Source organism: Atractosteus spatula, chromosome 12 (genome assembly GCF_055471065.1).
Source record: "Atractosteus spatula isolate fAtrSpa1 chromosome 12, fAtrSpa1.hap1, whole genome shotgun sequence".
In the NCBI taxonomy this organism is placed as follows: Eukaryota; Metazoa; Chordata; class Actinopteri; order Semionotiformes; family Lepisosteidae; genus Atractosteus; species Atractosteus spatula.
This window is the reverse complement of record NC_142717.1, coordinates 23,482,168-23,497,190: the sequence shown is the minus strand read 5'-3', so window position 1 is coordinate 23,497,190 and position 15,023 is coordinate 23,482,168. Positions and strand designations below refer to the sequence as shown.

The 15,023-nt window shown below is 46.6% G+C and overlaps 1 protein-coding gene across 1 annotated transcript in view; it reads right to left on the bottom strand.

Moving 5' to 3' along the window:
* invs (inversin) overlaps nucleotides 1–14,833 on the bottom strand; it is an 82,973-nt gene extending 68,140 nt beyond the window's left edge. The window contains exons 1-2 of the mRNA XM_088928857.1: nucleotides 14,693–14,833; nucleotides 13,247–13,342 (exon numbers count right to left, since the gene is read on the bottom strand). Coding sequence (XP_088784983.1) covers nucleotides 13,247–13,249 — 3 coding nt within the window. The 5' untranslated portion in view covers nucleotides 13,250–13,342; nucleotides 14,693–14,833. The remainder of the gene's footprint in view (nucleotides 1–13,246; nucleotides 13,343–14,692) is intronic.
* Between the last annotated feature and the right edge of the window lie 190 nt (nucleotides 14,834–15,023).

The following is a 15,023-nucleotide window of genomic DNA, read 5'->3' as shown; positions in this document are numbered from 1 at the left end:
TCTCTAACGAGATAAAGAAAGGCCAACTTACTGAACAGCAGTGACTTTAACCAGAAAATAATATTTTAAAAAGGCACGTGATCTGATTTGTGCAGAGGTATGAGAGCAATTTCCAGTTTCATCACCGTGCACCCACTAACACCTGCTAACGAGCGAGGAGGGCGAGCCTGCGAGGACACTCTCCAGACACAACACCACAGAGCCCCGTCAGGGCCAGAGAGGAGGGAGTGAGCTCCAATTATCTGCGTCTGAGCTTTCAGTCTTCAGCAAGCGGATATCGGCGAAGGCTCCCTGTCTTCTCCAGCCAGTCCCCTGCTCCCCACCAGAAAAATAAAACTGGGAACTGAACCACAGGCCCTTCTTCCTTGACACGGGCCTTTCAGCCCACTCTGTTTTGAAGAAGAGACCGGAGACAATGTCAACGTAGCCATTTGTGGAAACATGTCGTTTCTGACATGTCTTACTGCAGGCCCTGCTGGGTTTCATTCCAGATACTCAGCTCAGTTACGCAACTGAGCCCTTAATTGAGTTAATAGGATTCATTTAAACTGTTTGACTGATCTCAGCTCTTAAATATGTTGGAGGTCGCCTTTTAATTACGACATTTCATTAGTGTTCGAATCAAGCAACTTGCAAGTTCAGCTAAGGTTTCAATTGAGTAATTAAGCTTGTTTGGATTGAAAACCAGCAGGGGTGTGGACTTCCAGCACCAGGATTGGAAGATCAATTGTTGTTTCATGTTTTCTGAGGATTTAACCATGTTAAAGAACTTCACTTGACCCATCAGCGTGCTTGAGGAAGGGAAAACCCCAGCGCATAATTTACACTCTTGATCAGCAGCGCAGGCTAGAGGGAAAGATCAAAAAGTCAGTCTCGCCGCCTGCCTGCTAAAGCCCAGCAATTAAACTATTAGCCACGAAAAACAGGCCCCATGTGACAGAGCGACTCCACACCCAATCTGCGTGCAGGTGTTGACAGAGAGGCTGATGCAAGGTACTAATGAGCCCGCAGGGGACCACAGCCCCTTCAGCAGGGAGAGTAATGTAATTACCTCATCCCTGAGCTGTCAATCACAGCATCAACAGCATCAACAAGGTGTGCATCCCCCAGGTGCAATAAAACAAGCAGCCTGGCACAGGTGAGCACTGCCATCCGCTCTTGAAACGTGAGGTTCGTTTTTCCACTGCAGGCGAGCAGGGTCATGTCTGTACTGTGCAGGATTCAGGAGTTAATTCCTGCTGGGTGCACATGGCTGCAGGAACAAGTTACCGTCTATAATTAGTTCAGCTCTCCGCGCTGATCGTTACAGAAGCCGCATTAAAAATCTGGGCAGATCCACCCAGAACTAAGATGCTCAATTGGACCTGATGCGCAGGCCCACCATTCCCCTTCCTTTCACGGCTTTGGCATATTATTTTTATAAATTGTAGATTTTAGAGCCCTGCCATATTAACTTGTAGCTACAACACCAACACAACACAACACCAAGCACAAAACGGAGCACACTCAAACATGTGAAACTTTTAATTACACAGTTGCCTGGCCTCGCACATTATGACCCAGCTCAGGGTATGCGCATTATATATTAGTGCAGCAGTTCTAGGTTTCTGACTGGTCTGATAAAATGTTGATCAGGAAGTGTGGAAAGATCATGAGTCCTGTCACCCCTACCGTCAGTGTTTCAGAAGGGGGAACAGCGTCTCTTAATTGGCACTCTCCCCTTTGGCTGCCAGCTCTACCACCGAGCCTGTCTCCTCACCCTAATTTGCCCACTGGAGTCTCCGATTATTATTAGCTTGCAGCGACTTTGCGGATGCTGTGCGGGTGATTATTCCTTCCTCCTCTGGAGGACAGCCTTTTCCAAAACATCTGTGCATTTTCCAATCGTGGAGTTAGAATACCAGCTCCCATTCACACACCGCCAGCGCGTGACATCTTGATACTCCTGTGGCTGTTTACTGAGCCACTCATTGAGAAAATTAGAAAAGGTGAGGGAGAGAATATGGTCATATGACCACTGATAAAGAAGGATATAGCAGAAAGTAATCAAGACAACACGTATTTACACATGACTCTGCAAATAATGGACTTGAAAGTGAAATCAACACATCCTCGTTGAACAGCAGGCTATTTTTGTGCGCAGTGCAGAATCTATCTATCTAGTCTACCGAGACCACTGCATTCTTCCACTGCTGAAGAAGACTGTGGATTCTGGTACAGTGCAACTCCTTGTCATGCTTTCTTAGCTCACTGCTGACCACCTCCTTCTTGCCATGGTCATTTTTAATATGGGATATAGACACACACTACAGCTACAGCACAGCTAAGACAACACCAAGCACCACAGGAAGCCTACTCAAACATGTGAAGCATTTTGCAGATGGTAGCTCGGCTGTACTTGGCTACAGCTGGCCACAGAGAAGATTTTTGGAGGGGGCAAGACGGGAGCTGTCCACGGGGATGGGATTCTGTGACAGTCCGTCAGAAGAGCAAGATGGCTTCAGAGGTGCACGCGCTCTGTGTGTGGCCCTGTGCCGTTTGGAAGCAGCGCCTCAGACATCAGAAGGGTTACAAACGAGAGGAGCTTGTAGCTTGAAGCTAACTGATCTGAGGATCTCACCCAGCCTTGTCTTGCAAGAAGCCAGGGTATTGGCTCCAACAACAACATACTTGTTAGCTGGGGTAGCTTGTTCCACACTCCTACCACCCTTTGCGTAAAGAAGGGTCTGCCTGGCTTCTGGTCCGGAACGGCGTACCCAAGCCCTGTGGTAGCATGCAAGAGAAAAGCCTCGCTTCCATCAGAGGAGCTCGAGACAGATTGTCTTCTAATCGTCTCCGTGGAAACCATTCGGCCGGCATCTGAGGCCTCCCCCCCCCCAGGCCCAGGCCTTTGGGAGAGCCCGAGTCCGTCCAGGACCCTCACGGCTGTTCGCTTTCCAGCGGCCCCCGCCTCCCGTAATCCTCACCTGGCGACGCGCTGGTCACTGTGGTCACCGCGGACGAGCTCGGTCCTTTGCCAGCTCTAGTCCGGTGTCACACCCCTGCCAAAGGTGACGACTGCAGGGCTTGCCTTTGATGTCCGCCTCCCCCGTTCTTAAAGCGGTTTATCCGCCTTCTAGCTGTGTTCCCGTCGCGAGCCGAGCGACCATACGCCTCCTCCGGACGGACACGAATGTCAACAGGATGTGTTCCCCTGGCAACGGGACGAGGAGCTCGACAATAAGCCCTGCCCGTCGTCCATGCCTCACACTGCTACGCGACGATCGGTCCAGAAAGATCAGGAAATACTATTCTTTCAGGATCTGAGGCACATGGTAAAAGAAACAAGATGCATTCCTTCTGTTACAGCCCTTTTAAAAATGGCTATGTAGACGGCACAACTGTGAACTGCCACACGAGAGAGTTACTGGGCTTGCACGTGATGGAAATGCAGCGAACCAAGGGGGTGAACACAAGCAGCGAGAGACTTTCTGAATGCAGCCAGACCAAACCTGAAACTAAATACAAGGCAGGCTGCACCTGGTTATATGCACAAATACTGCACTGTTATTGTAATATGTGGCGATTTCAAACAGAGGCATTACTGCCTGGGGTGCCTAAAGATCTTTACAGTCTGCAGTGTAGACAGGCTTTCGGTTTAACACCTGCATCTTCCCACAGAGTAGCACCTGTTACCGCCTTGGCATCGGGGAACAGCAACATGCCTTCATGCCCTGCAGTACTATGGCTTTTTGCATGCACTCCCAACCCTCAGGCACTGGAGTCTGGCCACCACAGGCTGTGAGAGGGTGAGAGCCGAGAGCAGCAGAACAGCCGACAGCTGACAGAGGGCCAAGAGAGACAGGATGGTAAGGGGCGAGGGACAAGGGCCGGTGCCAGGGCAGAGTGCCCGGCACCAGCACGGACTCACTGGAGGATCACCGTAATCCCGGCACTGGTAGGATCCCCTTTGATCTCGGGACTTCAAATAGAACAAGCCCCTCCTCGCCCCCGCAGGCCTGACCAAACGCTCCCAGAGCTCGCAGGCACAGGCACACTGGCGAAAGAGCCTGACAAGGCCCGTCTGGGACAGGAGCTAGGCCATAACGGACTGCTTTTACTCCTTTTCACCCGCTCAGATACGGAAATCAGATCCCCACTTAATCACTCTTTGATCTGTTTCACGTTTTCAGGGCTGCAGGCTTTTGTGCTGACAAGACAGAAAATTCCAAACAGTAATGCAAAAAAATACAATGAGCGCTGCCAACCCAAGACAGTTGTCACTGCTAATTTCTCAAGTAACAAACGTCTTCACTAGGTGCACAGCTTACCAAGTAAAAAGAGCACGTAGTCATTACAATCACATTCAGTTATGACTAACTCCAGGATTGCAGTTCAGAATTAACATTATCTCATTTCTCTAGACCCTGATCTCCAAACTTTTGCTTGATCTGCGCCCAAATACAGATCACAAACATTCATACACATAAGCTGTTTATTTTAAAAAGTATGTATGTGCACATACAGGTATGCATCCCATATCATCTTTTCAGCCTTCAGCCTCTGCTGGACCAAGATCTCACCAGGATTCCTTGGCAGTCATGCTAGTCTAGTTCATCTACCCATCTAATTCCTGTTATTTTTCTTAGCCAATGTGCTTTTTGTCCCCAATTTTGGATTACTCTATTAAGATAAGATAAGATGACTTTATTGGCCATATACAAGTTCTTGCATTAGGAATTTGTCTTTTCGCATACCCCAGCTTGCTCTCCATGAGACACACAGACAGGGAGAGAAGCTTGGGGTCAGAGCGCAGGGTCAGCCATTTATACAGCACCCCTGGAGCAGTTGGGGTTAAGGGCCTTGCTCAGGAGCCCAGTGGAGTAGGATTCCTCTGCCGGCCACGGGATACGAACCGGCAACCTTCCAGCCACAGGCGCAGATCCTTAGCCGCAGAGCCACCGCACCACCCTGTACCTCATTACTCCTGTAGTACAGGAATTAAATATGCTTCTTGCTGCACACCTGGCCCTTGGCAGTTTTAGTTTCTTTCGTTAAAAATCTTCCTACTATTGTTTACACTACTGTTTACACTATACACAGTTAATTAAAATAAGAAATGCAAAATACAGCACCTGGATAATTTCAATAGAAGCACCTAAAGCCTGTAAAACGAGATGGTTCAAACTGCAGAACAGGGGGAGTCTTACAAACACAGCAGCTTGCCAGACTAGCTGTAGGAGAGCACAGGTTTGCCTTTGAGTGACACAGGTCAGCAGGATAAGCACAGTGATGACAGATAGATATCATGTCATTTGTCAAACCGCTTTGTCGTGGGAAGCCGGAGCCTACCTGGCAAGCAAGGAGCGCAAGGCAGGGTACACCCTGGACGGGACGCCAGTCCATCATACTTGGGGACAATTAGGAGGCCACAGTAAAGGCCGAGGGGGGAGATTTGGCTTGGATACCGGGATAACTCCCTACTCTTATTGAGAAATGCCCGGGGATCTTTAATGACCACTGAGAGTCAGGACTTCGGTTAAATGTCTCATCCGAAGGACGGCGCCTGTTTACAGTATAGTGTCCCCGTCACTATACTGGGGCATTAGGACCCACATAGACCGCAGGGTGAGCGCCCCCTGCTGGCCCCACTAACACCTCTTCCAGCAGCAACCTTAGTTTTTCCCAGGAGGTCTCCTGTCCAGGTACTGACCAGGCTCATACCTGCTGAGCTTCAGTGGGCTGCCAGTTGTGAAATGCAGGGTGATGTGGCTGCTGGCTATGACAGATACAGTAACAGTAACAGATTTATATGAAGTGTTAAATAGTGCGGACAAAAACATCTCTATCTTGCGTCTTGACCCTGTGCCGCTTATGTGACCTGACACAGATTGTTGTGCACCCGGGTGACATTTCCACCAGGTGTGTTAAAACAAAACTGGACAACTGCCCAGCCTGGGAGGTGCTTGTCCTACTGCTGTGCCTGTCAGACCAATCCTCTCATTCCTCGCGTCCCCTGGCCTGTGACCTGCTCGGCTCAGCGCTGCTGGAGCGACTGTGATGCCGAACACGCCCCTGTCCTCCTTCTGAGCAGACAGGCAAATGAGCAGTCCACAGGCCGGAAGAATTTGAATGTTAGTTCTCCACCTGGAGAAAGCCGGGTGACGTATAGAGGACGGTGCACAGGGAGTGTACAGTAGTCTCACATCTTGACCAAAACACTCCATCAACCGGCCTGTCAGCGACAGTACAAACCGCCCTCCTGGTCAATCATTTTAACTGCTCGGGCGAACACAAAATAATTATTTCCATTTCATATGCTTTCATATGCATCAAACTCACAAAGCGCAGCTTAACATGTGTAACAGAGGTCAGATCCACACATTTTAATGAAATATGAAGTGTTAGTCTGGGCCTCCAAATAGTCATTTAGTTAAGTAAGCATGTATTACAAACTTTAGGGATCACTGCTTACAATAGCATAGCTTTCACATCCTTGACCTCTTCCTTACTCTCATCACACCCTGTCATATGGGCTGTGTGCAATGTTTCAGATTCACCAAAGTCTGTTCTGTAACCTGACAGAGCTGTTTTTTTTTCAATTCAATGCCTTTACATCGTCACTGTAGCAAATTCTTCAATAGCCATTTTTACCAAACCCACACAATTTGCAACATATTACCGAGTCAATATCTCATCATTACACCAAGTCTTGGAGGAGTTACTGATACGCAATTTGAGCCAAGCCAAGGCAGGCGCTGAGAAAAGCAAAAGAATACATCCCATGTACAAAGGCATTTACAATAATAATTCTTAATAATTACTTACACTTCTATAGCGCTTTTCTGGACACTCCACTCAAAGCGCTTTACAGGTAAGGGGAACTCCCCTCCACTACCACCAATGTGCAGCCCCACCTGGGTGATGCACCAGTACACTCACCACACACCAGCTATCAGTGGGGAGGAGAACATTTTTGGGGATTTTTAATGACCACAGAGAGTCAGGACCTTGGTTTTATGTCTCATCTGAAGGACGGTGCCAATTTACAATATAGTGTCTCTGTCAGTATACTGGGTCATTAGGACCCAGTACTGGCCCCACTAACACCTCTTCCAGCAGCAACCTTAGCTTTTTCCCAGGAGGTCTCCCATCCAGGTACTGACCAGGCTCACACCTGCTGAGCTTCAGTGGGCTGCCAGTTGTGAGCTGTAGGGTGATATGGCTGCTTTATTCACAAATGTGTACATGTAAACAATATACATAAATAAACATGCGTATATTTCCACATCAATACATATATAAGCACACACATGTACAGTCATCCATTTTATAACCATTTCATCCAATTCAGGCCTGCAGGGAAGCCAAAGCTAATCGTGTATGGCAGGATAGACTCTGGACGAGACGCCTGTCCATCACAGGTCACACACAGCCACAAACACACACACACACACACACACACACACACACACACTCCCACCAGAGCCAATAGTTCCCAGGAGTCTGCAGATACACATCATATATATCTGAACATGAACATATACACCATACACAAACATGCCAGTTCCTATTCCTTACAGAACTGAGCACTGCGTTAGGTAAAGAGGGAATGATGGGATGGAATTTATTTCTTCACTGGCCTGTCTCGCCTGCAAGCACATGAGGCTGGTGTCCAGGTTTGACACCAGTGCAGCTGGGAGTCCCAACGTATCGGGAACAGACAGGTGAGAGCAGCTCTGTGGCCACGCCAGCTGAACGCTGACTGAGCTTCTTGCCATCACGACTCAGACTGGGAGAGCAGGGCCACTGCCGTTACAATGCCTGGGCACTGAATGCTTAAGTGGGCTAAAACAGTGATCTAATTAAATGCCCAATTAGGCTGAAACAAACCTTCTGTCCACCAGCCACTGATGATTACAGTAAGCTAACGGAAACCAAAAAAACAACAACAAACGTTTTAAAGAGGAGGTTCCCATCAAATACAGTATTGGCAAGAAATGACATCAGAACATTTTGAAACAGTTCCTGGATCACCTTAAAGGAGCACTGGGGACTCCTGTGATTTCTTGACTGAACAGGCGTTCTCTTATCAGACATCTCAAAGTCCTGCAACTCGGAGCTGCACAACCAATTTCCAGTAAAAGTAGCTCCTGAGAACTTGTCTCAGCCAGCAGCTACAACGTGTGCAAGATGACGTAATCTAGCAAAGAACACAGCTCTGAGCCCAAGTGCTGCCTCTTTAAGGTACAATGTAATATTGTGGCGAATGTGAGACAGCGGGTACCCAGCCATTCTATCGATGCGGATCAGTCAAGAACCAGTTGGACAAGATCAACTGCCACGTAAGCAGGATTGGTCAAAAGCACCTGCAAAAGTCCAAGAGTCACCGTGCTACACTTCATGAAGGCAGATTTCCTACTGGCAAATGCTGTGGAAAAGACCAGCCTGATTGTGCACTATGTTGCCATTGCTACACTGATAACCCGAATCACAAGCTCCCTTCTGCTCGAGTAACAGAAGGCACTGGAGCTCTGAAACAAACATCTGAACAGAATCTTAGCCTGCACGTGTACAGCAGGACAGTACACAAGGGGAGCTCACAGGACCTGCAAAGAATCAGCAAGCCAAAGCTTACGAATGTCATTGCTAAATTAAATTAGCCTAATTGAACCGAAAATAGCAATCATTTCAATGTTAATCACATGCATAGATCAATTAATCAGTAAAATCCCCTTGTGATGGATTACACTTGTTAAGCTGATGACTAAAACTCACAACCGCAGCCAAGCTTACAGCTATTCAGAGTTCACAACATGACAGCCTGTGGAACTTCAGCATTTATGTTTCTGCCAGTCTGAAGGTCTAAAAAATGCTTCATGAGGGTCTCTCCGATCAACTTTCAAGAGTTTTGGACTTTTCGATAACCACATGTATAAGGCCTGCAGTAGATGGAAGTTTAAATTGGTCTAATCATGCAGGTAATTATTTTAACAAATTAAGCAGAACAGCATTCAGGAAACAGTCATAATCTGCAGTCCAATAAAAACAAGCCACAGGGTATTCTGCAAGACTCAAAAGAGCTCTGATTCATGGGGCTAGCTGATCCTCAATTTTAAAATATCTAATCAAAATAACAGGATTATTTTGTTGAAGGGTGTAACAACTCCTTTGTTCAACTTAATGCACTGAAAACCAAAGATATGGTCATTGATTAAAGAAAGCAACAACCAACTGCAAAACCAGAGTCACTGAGGAGCAAGAAACTAAAATTGTCAACAGATGCAAATATCTTGGCACTACTGTGGATTTCAAGCTAACTTTCTAGGAACATTCGGACGCCATATACAAGAAGAACTCTGCTCTTTCCATGTGTATATCACAGGCAAACTTCCCATCTGGGACAATAAAGTAGGCAAGGGATTTTAATTTCTTTGAATGTAGGCGTGGTTCTAGAAGCTAGAAGCGGCCCAGGTCTTGCTTCGCTGTCGGAGAAAGGCAATGTAGGCCCAGCGTTTCCCAGCTCCACGCCACGCCGTTCATGTCTTCGGAGGCAAGCCTCCAAACAGCCGCCGCTCAAAAAGCAGATTTGTTGTACCGCACTGTACCGATGGCTTACTCTTTCAGCTTGCTTGCACTGAAAGCAACGGTCTGGCATTTCCCATCAGCTGTAACTGTGAATACAAACAAGACAGGAGGCAGCTGCTCAGCGACGGTTTTTAACCTGCCAATTCCGAGAGGCAAACACAGCGACAGAAGGACCAGGTGGATTAACTCCAAGTCACTGGGGCTTCCAACAGCACTCGTGTGAGGGAGCTTGTACTGCGCCGAGCTGCGGCCTACCCTCTGTGCTCTGTCTCCGAGCTGCAGGCCCAAACACCAGCCTGTGAGTCCAAACCCATCTTTAAAACTCGATTAGGAAATCAGGAAATCATTAAAATAAGCCCTGAATTCAGACCACCAAAAGTCACTGAGAAAACAGTGATGGCTCTTTCAATAAAGTGGCTGCACGATATCTAGTTATGTTCTTTAATATGAAGCAGAAGGATTAACCAATATTTGCACTTTTTAACTGATCCCTTTCCGTGGCACAAACTACACGGGAACTTCTGTTAACATGAAAGTTTCTGTCTTTCCTTTATTTTCACCCTATCCCCGTCTTCTTCGGTACCTACGCGTGACAATGAGAATGTATCTTCTTACTGCACTCCTTTCAGTGGGTACACAGCTTATGTGCACTACAGTCTCCCTGAAAACAGCAAAACAAAATGGCTATACACTTTACCAGTTGGTCTGGAGCCCTTTAGCTATGTGCTCTGGTCAATGATAAAATCAATCTTCTACGATTTTAAAGACAATGGTCTTTTCATGTTTCAGCATCTAAGGCAGACCGACTTGCTTCCTGATTTTCCTATACTGTACTGGGGCTGCGCTGAGCTCTCTGTGCCTATAAACTACCATGGGATTATGATTCCCCCTCTCATCCAGAGCTTGATTTAATTGTTTCAACAGCTACAACAAGGTATCTAGTGTCTTCTTAGAATGACCATTTTCTAAAATCAATACTCAACCAGCCACTTTTCCACGGGACAGGGAACTCAACAAACTGGTTGATATTTTTAGCATTAAGCTGCATTATGCATTAAGCAATTCATTTAGCACTTTAGCAAGTTTTAAAGACAGGTTTTTGACTCACAGGCTGGTGTTTCGGCCTCCAGCTCAGAGACAGATTTTGTGATTTTTGTGATTCTTGTGATTTTTGTGAGCTCGCAGAAAAGACATTTCGTTGCCAGCAACTACTGCTGCAACTGTATTGTTGTGCATTTGATAAATAAACTTTGATTTGATTTGATTCCTGATTGGGTATGGGACAACCATGTTACCACCTTATACGTGACCTTTGACAGAGCGCTTCTGGTAGCAGATGACTGATACTCTCCGAACGAACTAGTGCGATTGTGCCAACAAGCTGCAATGTGCTTTGTGGCAGCTCTCAGGTTACTGTCAGACATGATGCCTTCTACTGCAAAACATTTGGCTCGAGCCGAAAGAATTGATTTTGCAGGACTGTTACGGAGTCTGAGATACCTCTAAATCAAACTTGACTCTGTTGATTTAGTGGAGTCCTTCATTGAAGCGAGCTGCCCAGGCAAACAGTACTATTGAATGCAAAAATGGTGCTGGCCTGGACGCATATACTAAGTATCCGAAGAAATGCATTGCTTATAACTGCAGCAGATTTACAAAGTTATCAGGAAGATTACTTTTTTTTTTGCACTGACATTTTTTCGAGCATGACATGAAAGAGGTAGGAAAACGTTTTCCTATTAGGAAATAGGAAATTCCCATTAACAGTGGTCGTCACCAGGACTGATCGACACTGGCTCGACTGTGCAAATCACAGCCTAATAGTGTGCTTGACCATCACTGGGAGCAATGCAAGTTGTCCACCTCAAGCATAGCATGCTTGGTACAAGTCTGCACACCGTACTTTGTGGGATTCTGTCCCGTTCCTCCTAGCTGGTAATGCATTCGCCTGTTCACTGGTCTCTGAAGCCTAGATGATACATTCAATCCCAGCTCATCCCACAGGTGTTCAATGAGGCTCTGGTCTTGCGGGTAGCGCAGCAACAGCACAAGTCCCACATTCCCGTCTTGCAAGAAAGCCTTTGTTACCCGAGGAGCATGAGGGCATGTGGGTGCCCTTCCAGAATGTTGCCACATCCAGATGAGCTCCTGGGAAATAGAATCCCAAGGCTAGCTGTGCATTTGGGGTGCAATCAATCACTAAAAACACCGTTCTGTAATGTCCTGACCAGACACTGCGGCCAGACCATCACACTGAGACCCTCTCATCAACCCTGGCAAGATACAGTGACTCTCTCTCACAAGTCATAGCCACACATTGACGGACTATGATAGGCTGTAATGCTGTTCCAGGACAGAAACTGTCTGAGCAGGCGCGTTGGCATAATGGCTTTGGTGTGGACTCGCATGCTGGAAGCAGAGGTTCAAGTCCTACTCAGGGCATGAGTTTTTGCCAGCAGCCATGTCACCCCGCAACTCACAACTGGCAGCCCACTGAAGCTCAGCAGGTGTGAGCCTGGTCAGTACCTGGATGGGAGACCTCCTGGGAAAAACTAAGGTTGCTGCTGGAAGAGGTGTTAGTGGGGCCAGCAGGGGGCGCTCACCCTGCGGTCCATGTGGGTCCTAATGCCCCAGTATGGTGACGGGGACACTATACTGTAAATAGGCGCCGCCCTTCGGATGACATGTAAAACCGAGGTCCTGACTCTCTGTGGTCATTAAAAATCCCAGGGCGTTTCTCAAAAAGAGTAGGGGTGTAACCCTGGCGTCCTGGACAAATTTCCCATTGGCCTTTATCAATCATGGCCTCCTAATAATCCCCATCTATGAATTGGCTTCTTCACTCTGCTCTCCTTCCCAGTCATACTGTAGCTGATGTGTGGTGAGCGTTCTGGCGCACTATGGCTGCCGTAGCATCATCCAGGTGGAGCTGCACACTGGTGGTGGTGGAGGGGAGTTCCCATTACCTGTGAAGCGCTTTGAGTCGAGTCTCCAGAAAAGCGCTGTATAAGTTAAAAATTATTAATTATTGTTGATGTATTCAGCCACCAAGCAACAGCGCGATGACCTGTGCAGCCGTGAGTCTACCATGTACTAATGGCACATAGGCGCTGTTCCCTTGGAAGCAGAGCATGTTGGTCCCTTCCTGCTCTTTCTTGGTTTTCACCAGGCTTGACATTCAACAAGGTTAAATGCTGATCACATTCCCCATTGACACACTCGCTACAAAGGTGATTTTGTGCTGATGCAACAATCCGACTCACTAAAGATTATCACAGACTGTCTACATTTAATTAATATGCAAAATCTGTATCATTTATCTCTCTATTTTATGATGCGCAGTATTTTTTTTACCGAACCTGTGTATTAACCCTTTTTTATTTGTTCCCTTTTTTTGTGAGCCACCTCGTTTCTGTGTTTATATTCCAAAAACACAAGGCAGTTAAAAAACAAGCCTTTGCTAAGACTACCAAAGGACCACATAAAATACAAAGTTAACGCTAATGCCAAGAGTCAGGAAACACATTTGATTGGTCACCTTTAAAACCACAGCCTGAAAATACACTAAATCTCATCTTGCACTTAGAAAGTTTCTTCCCTCCTTCTTTTTAACACACCAACAACTCAGATAAAAGCTGGTGAGACAAACAGCCAGAAAAACAGGAAAACTGTCGCTTACCATGGCTTAGCGTTGACTTCGGCTCCAGCTTCTTTCCTCACTCCATCTTCAGCCTAGCTGCGCACCCCATTCCCACTCGGAGAGAAACTGCGCACCCTAAACAGGAACAGAGCACTTAAGCACACCACACCTGTACGCACAGCCGGGGCACAGTCAAGAATTCACTAATTCATTTTGGCCCCCCGTTTGCCTTTTGAATGTTATTTCATGATGTGAATCTTTAGGCAGTGTGTATTCTACTGAAAGTCATTGGAGAAGCAAAAATGAGACTTGAGCATACTTGTAATTTCTTTGAAATCGAGGATCTAACCTACCTAGTAATTGATTTGATTCCAAGCATATATTTATATACTTACAAGATGGAAATAAATAAACTAATATAATAATTAATTGCACTTAGTATATATATAGTTCTTATATAAATGTTCTTCTACTGTACAGACCTTTCCGTCCCACAGGATCTCAAAGCACTTGACATACAGAAGAGCCCTTCAACCCACTTCCACCACTGTAGGACAGCTGCACAGCCATTCTGTGCCAGCAGCCTCACTACACAGCAGAGCAGGGAAGAATCAAGGAATCACTTCAACACCAGAATGAAAGAGGGAGACTTGGGTGGACGACACTGCAATCCCAGAGTGCAATTCAGCTCCGGCTCCAGTGTCAACATTCTTATCAACAGTGCCATGGGATCGTCAATGACCACCCAGATGAGACTTGAGTTTCATGTCCCGTCTCCCAAGAACTGCACCTCCTACAGGACAGGGTCCCCGATCACTATCCTGGGGCTTGGTATTTCGAAATGATGGTCAAGAAGGAAAAGTTTCCCCTACTGGTCCACCACTGCCCACTTCCAGCAGTTACTAGCTTTCCTCAGAGGTGGCCCGTCCCAGCACTGATCAGGCCCAGCCCTGCTAATTTTCAGACATCTGAGGACATCTGGTTAAAAGGCAGTATTGATGATGCAAAAGTGGTCAACCTCCAGCCCTTTCTAAAAACCTACACTGCACAGGTCCTCCGGGTAAAACAATTCTTTATCGGCATTCTTATTGCTGACATCTATCTCTGTACTACAGCACCCAGTAACTAGAGGCAGCTGTAGAGTATGTTCAGGAAGAGAAGGATATTTTAAGAGACAGGCATGCTAAATTAAGTAGACGGGAAATGGTGTATTACCGCAGGACTACTTCACTTTCAGTTTAAGATGACCAGGCCAATTATCTCAATAGCGGATGAAGGAGAAATAAAACAAGAAATTAAAATGAAACAATTTTATCCCGAAGTGATCCTTGAATCTTACATATGCAAACCTAAACTTAGCCAGCAGTAATAGCTTCTTCTTCAAACTTGTGTTGTCTCTCTAGCTACCAAAGACAATTTTTTTGCGATCTTTAATAAAATGAGGTAATGTCTGCAGCACCGCCGGCGCCGGGTCATGTAACTCACCAGACAGTCTGTGAGGGAAAACTACTGGAACGAGTCATCATGTATACAGAAAGTACAAACAATGTTCTTTTAAAAAAAATCAGATTTTCTCTCTTCCACAGTCTTTTCCACGATTGAAAACACACACACCCGCTGGACTCTGGGAGTTATAGTTCGTCCCAAAGCACTTTACTAGTACCAGAATCACATCTGGGTTTTGAAATCTTAAAAGACTACAAACTCCAGTATTCTTTACCCTCGAGTCTTAGGAGTAGTGAAAGCGTTTGAAGGCCGCTATGTTTCTGGGATTTGTAGTTTCATGCACGACGACGGAAAATCTACGAGTCGTCAG